General features: G+C 35.1%; 1 protein-coding gene across 1 annotated transcript in view; it reads right to left on the reverse strand.

Annotated features, from left to right (window-relative positions):
- Positions 1–15,671, reverse strand: part of TENM1 (teneurin transmembrane protein 1) — an 854,513-nt gene that overhangs the window by 319,403 nt on the left and 519,439 nt on the right. The window contains exon 7 of the mRNA XM_058441351.1: positions 15,061–15,299. Coding sequence (XP_058297334.1) covers positions 15,061–15,299 — 239 coding nt within the window. The remainder of the gene's footprint in view (positions 1–15,060; positions 15,300–15,671) is intronic.

Here is a 15,671-nt window from a genome sequence, read left to right on the forward strand (position 1 = left end):
TCTTATTGTATGTAATATTTTCAGACCATAGTTGACCATGGGTAACTGAAATTGTAGGAAGCAAAACTGTGGATAAGGCAGTACTATTGTAATACCTAATTTGGATGAGACTATGATTATGCATAAAGGAACCTACACGAGTTAAAGTAGAACACATGCCTATTTCTAGAAATTAAATGATTAATTTTTCCATATTACAAACACTAAATTCTTTTTGTTGTTGTTCAGTGTATAATCAATTACCACCATTCTTCTTTCTGACACTCAAATTTGGCCAAGGGGAATCCCTTCAAGTTGGCTCCTGTGTCATTTTCACATGCCTGAACACTTCCTTGCTTTCTTGAGCACAAGATATCCCAGGCTTACCTTATACTTACTTTCCCTGCCACAGACCTAGAAACAGCCAATCCTTCAAGGAGATTTTGGTAGGAAATGTATTTAGAAATCAAAGTTTGGGTATAAGGTGTATTAATTACTACTGAGGTGTTATTGCTTTTAAGTCCTTTCAGAGGACAGACTAGGAATATACAAACAAATAACATAATTTTTAGATTTTATAACCTGCTTTGTTCGTGTGTGTGTGTGTGTGTGTGTTTGTGTGTGTATACACACATATATCTGGATTGCTATAGTTTGGATGTTTGACCCTCCAAATCTCAGGTTGAAATTGGATTCCAAATGTTGAAGGTGGGGCCTAATGGAAAGTGTTTGAGTCATGTGAGTGGATTCCTCATAAATGGTTTCATGCTATCCTGGCAGTAATAAGTGAGTTCTCTTCTTGTTCTATTAGTTCTTGCAAGTGCTGGTTGTTAAAAAGAGCCTGGCACCTCCCTCTCCTCTCTCTTGCCTTGTGATCTCTGCACACACTGGCTCCCCTTCTCCTTCCATGATGAATGGAAGGGCTTTGAGGCCCTAACCAGATGCAGATCCTGTGCTATGCTTCTTGTAAACCCTGCAGAACCATGAGCCAAATAAACCTCTTTTCTTTATAAATTACCTAGCCTCAGGCATTCCTTTATAGCAACACAAACAGACTAAGACGTACATATATGCGCAGGTTGAAAAGCACAAGCATATATATATATATATATATATCTCCCCAATTCTAATCCAACACTTCAGAGTTCTTCTTTCTCATTCCATATTTTTATTTCCTTTTTCACACAATGAACCTTGTTCCCAGTAACATCAATATATTTACCTGTTTGCTTATCCTTTAAGATGCACAAAGCAGTATTGGAATTATTATAGCAAAACCATTACTAGAAATGAGCCTACTAAGTTCAAATTTTGTGTTTTTGTCCTTAGAATATATTCCCCTGAGGGTATACAGTTAGAGTTATGTATTCAAAATAATGAGTCTTCTTAAACTATTAAAATTTGAGACAAAGAAGAGAAAAAGAAAATGGAAAAAAAGGCAAGAGATATGAGCACACAGGTAACAAAAAAGATCCTTAAAAATATGTATAGTCAACCTTACTTTTTCTTAAGAGAAAAACAAAAGAAAACTACACTAAGATGTCATTTCTAACCTGTCAAACTGACGATTCAGAAGCTTGCAGCACAGTTTGATGGCAATGTCCGTGGAGACATAAACACGTTCATACATTGCTGGTGGGTGTACAAAATGGCTCAATCATTATCAAAAAGATTCATGAAAAGTTGCCACTAACAGTTTTTTAAAACTTTCCTGTTTCAACAGTTATTTCTCCTCGTTTCTTACTTTGTATATATTTTCCCTTTTCTCTTGGTTTCAGATTATTTGTGGTCTGCCTACTTGTTAATTTTTAACACTATTTTATTTATCTTTCTATTATTTTTGTTTCCTACTCCATTAATTTCTGCTATATCTTTCTTATTTCCTTTCCTGTGTTTTCTTTTTATTTTATTGATTTTTCAGATTTGTTTTCTTTCATTTTATTGATGTGAATTTTCACCTTATACAAGGTTTAATAGTATTTTAACATGTGGTGTGTTCATTATAATTTTTTCTTAGATATTTTAAAATTTTATGTTTTATTTCCCCTTATACACAAGAATTGTTTAAAATTTAAAAAAATTACAGATAGAAGGGCTTTTCTGGTATTTAAATATTCTTATTAATTTGTACTTTCATTTCACCATGATCTGGTAATGATGTTTGTATTGTTTCTAACTTATGAAACTCACTGAATTGTTACCTAATATTTGCTCAAATTTTGTGAATGTTTTATGAAACCTTGAGAAGAAGGTGTATTCTCTAATATCAGGGTGTTAAGTTCAATACATAGCCATGGGATCTATCTTGACTAAATATTCTCCCTTATAAGTAGGAGCTAAACATTGAGTACATATGTTCACAAAGAAGGGAGAAAGAGACACCGGGACCTACTTGAGGGTGGAGAGTGGAGGAAGATGAGGATCGAAAAACTACCTATCAGGTACTATGCTTATTACCTGGGTGACAAAATAATGTGTATATCAAACTCCCTTGACACAAAATTTACTTATAGAACAAACCTGCACATGTACCCCTGAAACTAAAAGTTAAAATATTATTAACAATTACTATTATAATACATTAAAAAGGATCTATCTTATTGATTTTGCTTTCTTAGGTCTTCTATATATTTACTATGTTTTTGTCCACCTGACATGTCTTGAACTGAAAGTGGTGGGTCAAAATTTCCTCATCTAGTAGGGCTTATGAGTACAGTATTCTCTGAGTTCTTGCATGTTTAAAGTATTTTTCTATAACCTTAATAATTAAAGAATAACTGGTTTGAAGAAAATCCTTGGCTCATACTCTCTCTTGAGTTATTTGAAAATTCTGGCTGGGCACGGTGGTTTATGCCTCTAATCCCAGCACTTTGGGAGTCTGAGGCGGGCGGATCACCTGAGGTCGGGAGTTCGAGACCAGCCTTACCAACGTGGAGAAGCCCAGTCTCTACTAAAAATACAAAAAATTAGCCGGGCATGGTGATGCATGCCTGTAATCCCAGTTACTCGGGAGGCTGAGGCAGGAGAATCACTTGAACTCGGGAGGTGGAGGCTGCAGTGAGCCAAGATCATGCCATTGCACTCCAGCCTGGGCAACAAGAGCGAAACTCCATCTCAAAAAAAAGAAAGAAAGAAAATGCTGCTCTACTCTTACCTTGCTTTGTCTGTTGTCAAGATGTCTAATGCCAATCTCATTTTCTTTCTTTCACAAATGACTCCTCCCACTACAAGGCCCAGAGATGATTATAAATAATAATTGAAGTTTAATATTTTTAGTAGCACATGACTTGGAGTTGATGGTTTTTAGTCAGTTTTTGAAGGTACTTGGAGGTAATTCCAAGATACTAAAGGTTGTGCCCTTCAATACTTACAGTCAGGCCTATTATTTCTGAAAATTTTCTTTGATTATAGTTTTAAATATTAGTTTTATTTCATTGTTTTGTTTTTCTTCTTTGGGAACCATTAATATAATTATATGTAGTTTGTATTTATTTGACTATCTTCTATAGCAATTATTTTCTCTGATCTTTTCTTAAACTTCTTTATTTCAATTTCATTCCCTTTGCTATTCAAGTGCCTTTCATCATTGCATCTTTTTCATTTTAATATCTTTTCTCCCTTCGTCATCAGTCAGTATAGTATTCATTTTCACGATGGGTTTATCTTTTTCTTCAATTTATTCCCGGAGTTTAGTCAACTCTCATTTTGTAGATTTCTGTTCTGAGTTTTAAACTTTATCATTTGAGCCTTTTTCATATCTTCAAATGTTTCTTTAAGGCTTATTAGGACTGGGATGTTTTATTGCTGTTTTTTTCTGCTTTGGGGTTGACTATTAGTTTTTTTTTTAATCAAGTGAAATGATTCTTATTTTCTAGTTCCTTCTTATAGAGCTTTGTGTAGGTGCTGTCTCCCTTTTATGTTCATTCTGAAATGTTTTAGTTTCCTGGACCAGTAATAGGAGTTGTATGTAAATAGGAATCAGGAGTTTGGTGACTTGTTAGATTACTAGAATTATTAGTTCTTATTAAAGTGTAGCTTTTGAAAATCAATAATGCCTTTTGGATAGGGGGTTTGGTAGATCACTTAATTTTGTGATTCACTTTTATTTTTGCTGTATCCTGAAATTATACCTCTTGCTTTCTTCTTTCTCTTCACCACCAAGCCTCCAAGGGACATCTCTTCCAAGTTAATGCCCTCAGAGGTTGTGCCTTCCCAAGGCTACCAACTTTACTTCTGTGAACTTTAAAGAACATTCCTTTCCATTTTCCGTAGCCATTGCTCTCATATGCCAGGTCTGAGATTGTTCAGTTTTTTAACGGGAGTAATTCTTCTTTTTAATGGGAGTAATTTGATCAAGTCTGCCATAGCTGGGCCCTAGCTCTCATGTCTTCTTTTCCATTCAGCCTCTATCTGACTCTCAGTCCTGGCATGGGCTACAGAGACAACTCTGTGTAATTTGGGTGCTTATTTCTCTACCTATGTGTAATTTGAAGTTTGTAGAATTATCTATCTCCTATTTATGTTATTGAGTGGGTTACAGGTGGTTCTACTTGCTTCTCTTGTGCATTTGAATTTCTTTTTGAATAAGGGAACGGAGAGATTTGGATTTAAAAGGCCAGTGTTACCCTATGGGAACTCAGAACTCACTGTTAATATTTATTTTTACATATAATACATATGCAGACACACATAAGTGAACATTATGTACCCAGTATCTATAACACATTCATTTGAAACAAGTCTCTAATAATGGGTATGAAATATAATTTTACTGTGTGCTGTTCTTTATGTTCAGTTCCATGCATCTATGAGAGAGTTATCCGTGGTTAGGGCCATGGTTTGTAACTGTGGATCAATCCAGATGTACTAACAAGGTGACTGTGTTGTATTCTTAGGCATGTTTTCCTGCCCTTCACATAATTTCTCCACCTAGATTTTTAAGGCTTGGAAATTCATAGTGAGTATCTCACTTCTTTGGCTTGAAGTAGTGATGGCAAATATATTTCAACTTCTGAGTTGACTCTAACTGCAGAACCTAGACTTTTTTAGAATTAACACTTTGTTTCCTGATAAAGTGCAAATTACGAAACGGAGATATAATACACTTATCTTTGTTATAGCCATTTATACCTCAGTGTGAGTTATTTTATTACGTGGCTTCAGGCTTAGATATCTACATAGAAGGAAGGCAGATAATATAAAAGAGTGAAGAGGGTAGGATGGGTATTCGATGGACTGGAGCGTTCATGGTCCTATTTAGCCCCAGTTAATGGTTCTCATACTATTTTTGCCACACCAAAGACTGAAATAATACTTGACACATAGTAGGTACTCAATAAATGCATGGGGAAATGGGAGAATGCAGGGCCAGGGATGACAGATCTATTTTCAAAGAGAAACAAGAAATTTTATGTAAAACCTCTTGACCTAAGATTCAATTCTAAATTCAGGTTTTGTTAGGGAGTAGAAGACAGGACTAAGTTCCTGATTTGGAGAGGGAAACACAAAGGGAGATTGAGACTATGGGCTTTGGTAATGAAACAGAACAGAACTGAACTGACAGACTGAAATAGTAACTGAGTCCATGACCTCAGCCTCATTAGCAAGAATGCTACTGAGACAGTCAGTGAGTAATCCAAATATTTTTATTTCTTTCCTACCTACTCAAATCACAAAAGACATATGCACTGTAATTGCCTATAAAAATAGAACTACATTCTTTAATTTGATATGCATGCTAACAATGAATTATGCTTCTTTTAGGCCAAAATATGTCCCTACCACTGGACTCCACAGTCTTCATTTTTTGAAAGTCTATTTAACTGTGATTGCCCATTGAACCTCTTATTTTTAAAATTGAGGGATTTTTTTTCCTTCCAGTTAATGGGTTCTACATTTAATAGTTCATTGATTCAAAAGACTAGATTGTTGCCTATCAGCAAAAAGATTTATATGATGGCTAACCCACGTTATATAATGGCAGAATTTTTCAGAGAAACCAAACTAAAAACATACAGAGGCAGGAAAAGAAACCAAAGATACTAATGGTTTGTTTGGGTTTTGTAGAATCTTAGAACAGGCTGTGTTTTAGGCATGACAAAGAAAGGATCTATTTGTACCATCTGGCTTTCAAATACTCCCACAGTCTCCTGTGTTGGTAAATCTTAAGTAGTGCTAGCTCTACAACATCCTATGAGATAATATTGGAGCATGTGCTGTTATAGCCTGGAGTAGCATTGAGTATTTCCGGTCCTTTACATTTTCCCACTGGTATAAGAACTTTCACCTCCAAAGAGCCAAATAGTTCAACTAGGTTCAAAAGTCATCTGATTCTTCAACTACTTATAGACTGATTGAGGCTAGATTTACCACCACAATCAGACATTTAAAAAAGAAAACCTTCTTGACTCTCTGCTAGGTGGTACAAAAACCAGTGAACTATTTGTTAGCTTCAGAGGATTAGGATTCAATAGGTTTCTATGTCTGGAGGTAGCACATGATCTTTAACAAAACCACTCCATTTCAAAAATTTCCACTTTCTTTATAGTGTACTTGTTCCTAGTTTCTTGACAGCTGGTATCTCTCTCTCTCTCTCTCCTCTCTCTCTTATGCATTGTACAACTAGTATTGGCTTAGCTGCTTGTTATGAGTAAAATCCAAAATCTTTTATCTGCTCTCTTTATTTAATATTATTTTCATTTAACTCCATAATTTTATTAGTTAATTCTGCAAAGTATTTGTGGATACGATATATATAAAAGACTGCATTATTGTTATTTGCCATATTTAATATCTATGCTTAAAGTTCAAAACCAAAGGAAATGTAGATTCATAAGTGAACAAAGGGCAAAACTGAATTAAGAACGTTGAATAATGGGCTATTTGATTTAATGAAACCTATGCCTACCAAAGAGCGAAGTCTTTGTCTGTGTAGCAGAGAATGGTTGCAGTCAAAAATCACATTTCTATTCATTTTTGACCAGAGCCGCAGCTAGTTTATCTGAGAGCTCAACCACCTCCTCTGGTATTCTATGTATATATGCTAGCCTACAGTTTCCTGATCATTTGATCAGGAAAGCTCCTTTAATATGAACTAAATGAAATAGAAGCAAGAGTGCTTTTCAAAGTGCCAGATCATATATCTTTTCTTCCTGTTAAGAATTTCCCATTGTCACATCCAACCCAATAATCAAACATTTGTGAGGCCCCTCCTTAGAAACTCTTGACATAAGCAATTACCCTGGAAGTTAACTATAACACAGTACATAAGGTCTATGTTAATTAGACTGGCAACGCTTTGATGAGGCTTTGACGAGTAGAAAATTACAGTGGGCCATCTTGGATCCTCTTAATTTGTTCATCACTGTCCCATAGAGAGGAGTAGGAGCCCCAAGGAAGGTGTTCCTGAGAATTTACACAGTAATCTGAAATTCCACGTGGGTCTAGCCTGTATGGAGGATCCAATATAAACTAGTGCTATTATTTAAATGCTATCTGTACTTTGGTGTAATTTGTTAATGGGCTTATAAGTCTACCCAGGAAAGACTACTTTGTGGGATCATACCTAAACAAGAATCTAGCCTTCCATGAACAAATGATTCGGTCTTAGTACTTCTTTACTGTCCTTAAAAATTACTGAAGATGCCAAAGAGCTTTTGGTGACATGAGTTCTATCTATATTAGAAATTAAAATGGATAATTTTAAAGTATTTATTTATTAATTTATTGAATAATATATAGATACCATTACATTTTAATATAAATGATACATTTTGTAATAAATAATTATACCGTATTTTGCAAAACCCAAAAAATTAGTGAGAATAGTGGCATTGTTTTACATCTTTGAAGATCTCTTTCATGTTTGGCTTAATGAAAAACAGGTGGACTCTCATAGCTACTTTTGCATGCAAATTCTTGTGATTTCACATGTCATGTGGTCTCTGAGAAACTACACTGTACACTCCTGAGGGAATTACAGTAAAAGAGATAAATAACACTTTCATGGTATTATGAAAATGGTTTTACTTTATAGATGCTTTGACAGGTCTTGGAATTCCTAGTGGTTGGTAGACCACACATTGAGAACCACTATTTTATCTTCACCATAGAATGTTTTCTTCCAATCTTTCTAGTTGTTTCTTCATAGTCTGCTTAGCAGATTCCTTTTCCTTGGGCTTCTTGAATACCAGTATTTCCCAGAGTTCAAGTCTTCATACTCCTTTTTCCTTCCTACTCCCACGATTTTGGTGTCCTCAAAGGTAGTTACCTCCAAAGTTTCAGCACCAGATATTTAATAATGTTCTAGGTGTCTCTACCTGTATGTCCATTTTCACCCTTAAGCCTCTTCCTTCCATTTGCTATCTATCTTGACTAACATTATCACCATCTACCCAGTCCCTAAGTCAGATAACAACATTCTCTCTCCTGATATGTCTTATTAGTCACTAAGTCAAGTGAGTTTTATCATTTAAATATTTCTCCATTCCATCTCCTCCTTCTCCATTACCAGAAGTTTATGCTCTCACTATCACTAATCTGTATTACTATTATAGTCTTCTAATTTATCTCCATGTTTTCAATTTTACAAACCCATCATCCTGCCTGCCAAACCCAACTTCAATACTGCCATTAGGGTGATTTTTCTAAATGTAAGTCTGAGCAAGTAATTGTCTTGCCCTAATGAAAAACCACAAAAACTCTCCATATGTTCTTGGAATACATTTCAAGGTCCTTACCATGGCTTAAAACGCCTTCCATAATCAGCTCCTGCTTACCATCTTCATTTCCTGCCACTTTTCTGTATCTTTCCTTTTTTGCTTCCCCAGGTATTGCAATATATTTGTATTTATTAAAACATATTATGCTTTTTAACCTCTTTGTGAAGCAAATATTGCTGAACCCTAAATGGATAAGCCCCCACCCTGTAAGATGCCACCTGTTAGTGTTGACTATGATAAATCAGATATTTTGTTGGTAACACGGGCCCTCCCCACTCTGGCTGTTCTAGATAAAAATTTAGTCATATTTCTGAAGTTTAAAATGGGTTAACCTGCCATCTGTTTAAAAGCCATTGCTCTAATTTAGTTTATTCTTATTCACTTCAGAGTAAGTATAGCTTAACGACTTATGCAATGTGGCTCTAAAATATTCACATATCTATGTATGTACTATATATACAATTTGGGTGGAGAGAAACTGAGTTAAACAGGAGCTAAATTTCTTCTTTATGAAACAGAATTCAAGTTATTTACTGTGAAGTCATAGATTTCTTGAGAGATTTTTTTTTGGTCTGAGTTTGCATGACTGATTCTTCCTGTTCTAAAATGTGTTAAGCATGCAAAACTCCAAAATGACTAACCTCCTGTCCAGTCCCCCTTTATTATGCCTACCAGTAGATCTTTATCTATTTCACAGTCTCATTTTAATTTTCCTAGCTGGGCTAAGAAAGTACTGTATGAGAAGTACTTAGTAGAGTGATTGCCTCTCCTTGAGACAATAATCTCTTGATGCAAGACATATATTTAGTATCTACTACTTGTTCACCCAATCAATTATTTATCTTACTCTATGTCTTAAATACACATTCTGGAGTTCTAAGGAAAAAAAAAAATAAGTACGGTATTTGCCTTTCACCAAGATGCCCTTAGTCTGAGCAACAGGACCTAACTCTGATTCTAGAAATTAGTTTTATTTGACATGGATTCATCATGTCATTTTAGTATGTTTAATTTGGATTGGATTTATACTTTTATTTATGGCAGGCAAGAGTGCCACTTAACATGGTGGGGATAGAACTTATGGAATATATTATACCGAAAGGTGATGTAAGAAGAATCTATAAATCTTTTTTAAAGAAAGGTTCTGATAAATGCATGGATAGCAGATTTGTAATTAGACTCAAGTTATACTACCATTTTCCAGATCCCTGCTTAGAGACATTGCTAGAAGGTTGGTAGATTCATGAATAGGAGGAAAAGTCAATGCTAATATAAAAACTGTCAGTATTATCATGATTGGGTCTATAAGAGTGAATTGGAAGAAGTAATAAGTATTAAGCATGACAGCAAAAGGATTGATAATGGTCTATAGGATAATGTGAAATGCTTTTTAGCATTTTATGCTGAGTCATTTCTTGAATGTTATAAGCTGTAATGCATTTCAATGAAAATGTGTTTCAACCTAGATATGGCCTTCAGATAAAAATACAAAACCATTTGAAGGGTCAAAACATCATAGAAGAGGGATATTAGTAAAATAAAGGCAAAGTGACAGCTATTTCAGACCAGGCAGAAGGAAACAACAAATTCATTAGAGGATTCTTGTGAGACAGACATTCATGCTCTGAAAAATTGTTTTAGATGACTTTGGAAAGAAGGGAAACAAAAGCAGTTCATGTTAGGATGAATTATATCCTCATTATCCTTACCCCAGCTCAAACTAAATAATCTTCATAATAATTCTATTTCACTAATAATTATCATTAATCTTTATCCAGCTATGCTAAGCAATGTCCTGAGTGTTTTACAAGCTTCAGCTCATTTAATTATAAAGACAATCCTTGAAGAAAGTATTATCAACATTCCCATTTTATAGATGAGGAAATGTAGGCACAGAAAGATTAACGAAGTTGCTAGCACTATAAGTGAAAGAGTTGGGTTTTGGTAAGCATATTTATCTACATTTAGCAAATACTGTGTGAGGGGGCATTTTTATATTTAGATTTAATGGGGAAAAACTCAATTTCTATCCTCTCTGTTAAAAAAGTCTAAGTTCTTGAATTTTCCAAAGTCAGAACATGCCACAGCCCACTTTATTTCTTCCCTGTATAGTGCGGTATTTGCACTTTCTTTTTGAGGCGGACAAAATGAACACACACCACTCCTTTCATTCTGTTATTTTCAGCACTCTTTTACTCCACTGTAGTAAACCCCCAAAATAGGGCAATTTGGGCCAGTGCAAAGGGGCAAAAAAAGCGCTTGAATCTATGTTATTGAATTGTGCCGCAGAGAGCAACATGAAGTAGGCCCTTTGCCCTCTTGAATAGTTTCATCTCTAACCTTTGGATCAGAGAACTGGGTACAAAACTCTATCTCTTCTAGTTCTATATTGTTAATATCCATTGTGGTCAGCTTTCTACATGTAGGCTATATAGTATGCCATGACAAGATTTATGGACTAAAATTATTTCATCTGCACAGTTGGAATACTACCTGTCTCCCCTGAAGGTGGTATGGATTGCTACTAATCTCACGGCAAAGGAAAAGAATCATCCATGTCATTAACTAATGATAATGGGTACGAGAGCCAGAAACCCCTACTCTTCAGCTCATTCAGTGCAACAGCGCACTTGACCCCAGGCACAATGTATTCATGTGAGTTTCTGTGCATGTGAGATTCTGCAGCCTCTTATACAATCTGCTGACTGTGAAGAAACTTGATCAAAACATCAAAGATTGCCAGAGAAGCTGTGTTTGTGCCCTTCACAACCATTGATGAAGTACCTTAACCTTGCCTTCTCTTGACACCTTGCATATGGTCATCTGTCTTCCTGACTACTACTTCATATGGCTTATTTGTAAATTCAAGCAAATGTGCTTCTGACTGGCACTGATACATCACTGATGCCAAAATATCAGAGAAGATGAAGCATAAGGACATACTTTTTGATTCAGATGGAAAATATTACAGATTTATGAGGAAGTGATGACAACAGCCATTCCATGGTATCTTCATACAATCAGTATTTTTCCATGCCTCTCTTCACCAACTTTTTTGAACTCAAAACTTATTCAAAGGAATGATTTTTTTCCCTGATCCAAAAGGTATAGTGGGTAGGTGTGGAGATAGGACTGGTTGGCTGAACAACCCAGCTCTGACTTTTCACGTGCTGGATTTCCACTGCTTTCCAATGACCACTTACAGAGCTATAATGCACAGAATGACTATTGATGTCCCATTGATATTGATGCGATTTCCCCTAGTGGATTGAGGGCAGCACAGCATACAGCCATTAGTATCTAAAGGTTATGTATAATGGATAGTAGAGGAAAATGAAATAGCAGAAAGGAATTTGCACGGGAAACAGAAGCAGCAAGTAGTTTCAGTGAAAGATTTTACTTGGGTTATACAGCATCTGCAAATGGGGATTGAAAAAAATGATGACTTACAGACTCAGCAATAGTCGAGAATGAAATGGTTTCATATTTTGAAATATAATACTTTTTTATTTCAACCACAGAAAGCCATTTAAAAATCATCTTGTATATTACAGCTCTTATGTGCCATCTTTCACCTGAATGCCTATTTATGAATTTTTACTCTATCCTTCTGAGGTGGTCACCAATATGGCACAGATGGGATAAATCAAGAGAGATTTTTACGGACTTATCCAGTCACACAATGTCCAGTTCATGACAGAACCAGGAACAAAGTTCCAGTGTTTGCCATAAACATCTTCTCATATTGAACCCACTCAAGTTACTGTGCCAGCATTTAGCCTGATATTTCTGCATCTAAAAAATCTCCCAGTAAATGATTTCAACAAATATTGCTTACCAATCGACCAATCTTAGTGGCACTCACCAGGGGAATTAGATGACTTGGTATATATAATTGAATTTGTAATTTAATAAGAAAAAATATCTGGTGGATTTATTCAGTAGACTGAGAAGTAAACAAGCTATAAAGTTTACTTCAGTGTTAGAAGAGCAGCAAGGCCTAGCACTCAAGAGTCAGTCTGCTCTGGCTTGAAGCTCAGCATCCTTATTTCTTAGCAAGGCACCCTCTTAATCTCAAAAGTGGCCTCTATGTAGCCTCTTAACTTTGTTGAGCCTCAGTTTCCCCATTTATAAAATACATATGTATTGATACCTATCCTTAAGGATTGTTGTGAGAATTAAATGAGCTAATACAAGTAAAGAGCGTAGCATAATTTTTTTTTTTCAACAAACTTTTACTGAAAGGGGTTACATGTGCCAGGCACTGTTCTTGGTGCTGAGATACAGCCATGAACAAAACTGTTAATTCTGGGAACTAGTGAATTTTAATCATGAATAATAATTATGATGGTAACAATGGTAATATTAATGATAATATTTAACATTTATAGGCTACTTAGTATATTTCAGGCACTACTCCATGTGCTTTACTTATATTAACTAATTTAATTCTTACAACAATCCTATGCTATAGGTACGATTTTAAGCCTATTTTACAGATGAGGAAATGGAGACCTGAAAAGGTTAAGTAACTTGCCCAAGGCAACATGCCTAATAAGTGGCAGAGGTCTGGAAAATCCGTGTTAATAATTATTGAACTATACTGTCTTACTTCCATGCCAAATTGATATGCCATTGTTTATTCTATTAAAAAAGATAGTCCTTGAAATAACTGAAATGTTCCACTTTTGCTGATGAAATGAATAAATATACAACTGAATTAAACAAGTTTCAGAATATATAATAAAATTTTGATATGGGAGTGGCCATAATAATAAACTTAAATAGAAAATTAGTATTAAACATGGTATAAACCTAAATAAAGAGCTTGCTATTACTTGAGCTTGTTTATACCAAGGGTTAGGGCTTGTATCTAAAACATTATCTCTCTATATAGTAAAAGTTAATACAAAATAACCCATATAAAAGTTTATCTCATAATTGAGCAAGACCATTTTAAAGGGACTCTAATGTATTTAAACTTTTTATATTATTCCTTGTTTCCAATGATATATGAAAATCATGTTTGAGTTGTAGAACTTTCTCATCCTTTGCCTCCATCCCTTCAGCAGTATTTCTCATTACAGGTCACTACAAACCAAATAAATACACATGTTGGGTTATCCTGAAATGTCCGAGATAAAAGACACAGTTTTGATATTACAGGGTAATATAATCCATGTTAAATAGAAGCATTGTTCAAATATATTCAGCTTGTGTGATGAAAATATAAATGAGAGAATCATGAACATCAGCACAGGCTATGATTCTATACTGTTTACATCACCAGTGACCTCCCTACAAAATACAGCCATTTATTTACTTACCATCCACTGGTCTATGATGCCCACACAAACTCATTATGTGAACTTCTAGATTATTCTCATTTTAGATAAATGGGAATCAACCAAATGTACTTTATTACTTATAAGAAAGTCTAAGTCTCTTTTTATCTGCCACTCAAAATCATATTCATTGTCTCTTAGTGGGTAAATCTGCTTCAAATAGGTAACTGGGGTAAACCTGAAAATAATTTACTAGGGATATACCTGAATAGACTTTGTTTTCTACAATGACATTCTATTCATTCTAGGAATAGTGCTGCCACAAAAAGACACACATTTCTTAAGTCAGTTTACATTTTAGACTGCAGAACCACTCAAGAAACTAAATTAATATTCAGTCACAATAAAATGCCATCCAGAAAAATCAATACAATTTGCTACCAAATGAGGGTGACTTTAATCAGGGTGACTCAAGAACAACAACATTTTTCCTAAAGGTGGAAAGAGCACCTTATAACAGCTCTCTGCTTTACTTTTCAAGACATAGTAACCACACAATTTTGCAGTCATTTACCTAGTGAAATAAGAATACGTTTTTTGGTCACGGTGTAAAAATCTGAATTCTTGGGAAGAAATGATGTACTGAATTTTCTGATAGCTTCCAAATAACTGGGGCTTTAATGAAATTGCTACCTGAAAATTTCATAGCAGTATTATTGTTTAACTGTAATTTAAGAAGCTATTGTAGGTTGGTACTTATGACTTCTAATGGGAAAACCATAACAACCTTTTAATTGAAGGGAAAATGGTTAACTACAGTAATTGCGATCAATAAGACTGTGTTAGTAGTATAAATATTTCTTCTCAAAGAGCATTCGTTACTCTCCTCAGCAGTATTTAAGGTTAGGAAGTAAAAAAAAAAAAAAAAAAAAAGAAAGAAAATCAATTTGTTATAATACTAAGCCTAGGTCCAAATTTGTACAGGCCAGAATCGAGAGAAAAACCCCCCATTCCCACCACAAGCAAAACAAGACTTTGATTAAGAACAAAGCTGAGGCATGACAAAAAGGACTTACCAATCACATAGGCTAGCAACAAGGCCAAAGTCACTGTGATTGCAGTGGCACTCAATGCTGTGCACTTCCAGTTGCAGCACCTGTAAGGTTTGTTAAAGGTAAAGGCAGGTCGGGAAAAGGTGCTTCGAGGAAGAGGCCTGGGAGGGGGCGAGTACACGGTATTGGATGTCAGAGGGTAGTTCTGACTGGCTGCACTGAAGATCGCAGAGGAACCAGATCCATGTTTGAACAGGAAATGCCTGTGAAAAGGAAACACAAGTTTGGGCTATAAAAACCAAAGCCAGTTGCTACAAAAACACAAACTCTATTAATTTCAAACAATCATGCTATAGCCGAGCTCAAGAGAACTGGATGGAGCTCAGCAACATTTTCACATACCTAAGAGATAATTCTAAATTGCCCTTGTTGTTCTCTCTCTTTTCTTTGTCTTTTTTTTTTCTTTTTTCATCTAGACCTTTAAGAAACAGGCCTTGTGTTCCCTGATTTGCTGGCTAGTGAGTGCTAACATTCCACATTTGATGTTACACACTACACCCTTCCCTTTCATTAAATATGATCATCAAGAGTTGATTCAAAAACAGAGATGCATCATTAGGCATTTTGATCATTAG

The sequence above is a fragment of the Hylobates moloch genome, unplaced genomic scaffold (genome assembly GCF_009828535.3).
Source record: "Hylobates moloch isolate HMO894 unplaced genomic scaffold, HMol_V3 SCAFFOLD_7, whole genome shotgun sequence".
NCBI lineage: Eukaryota > Metazoa > Chordata > Mammalia > Primates > Hylobatidae > Hylobates > Hylobates moloch.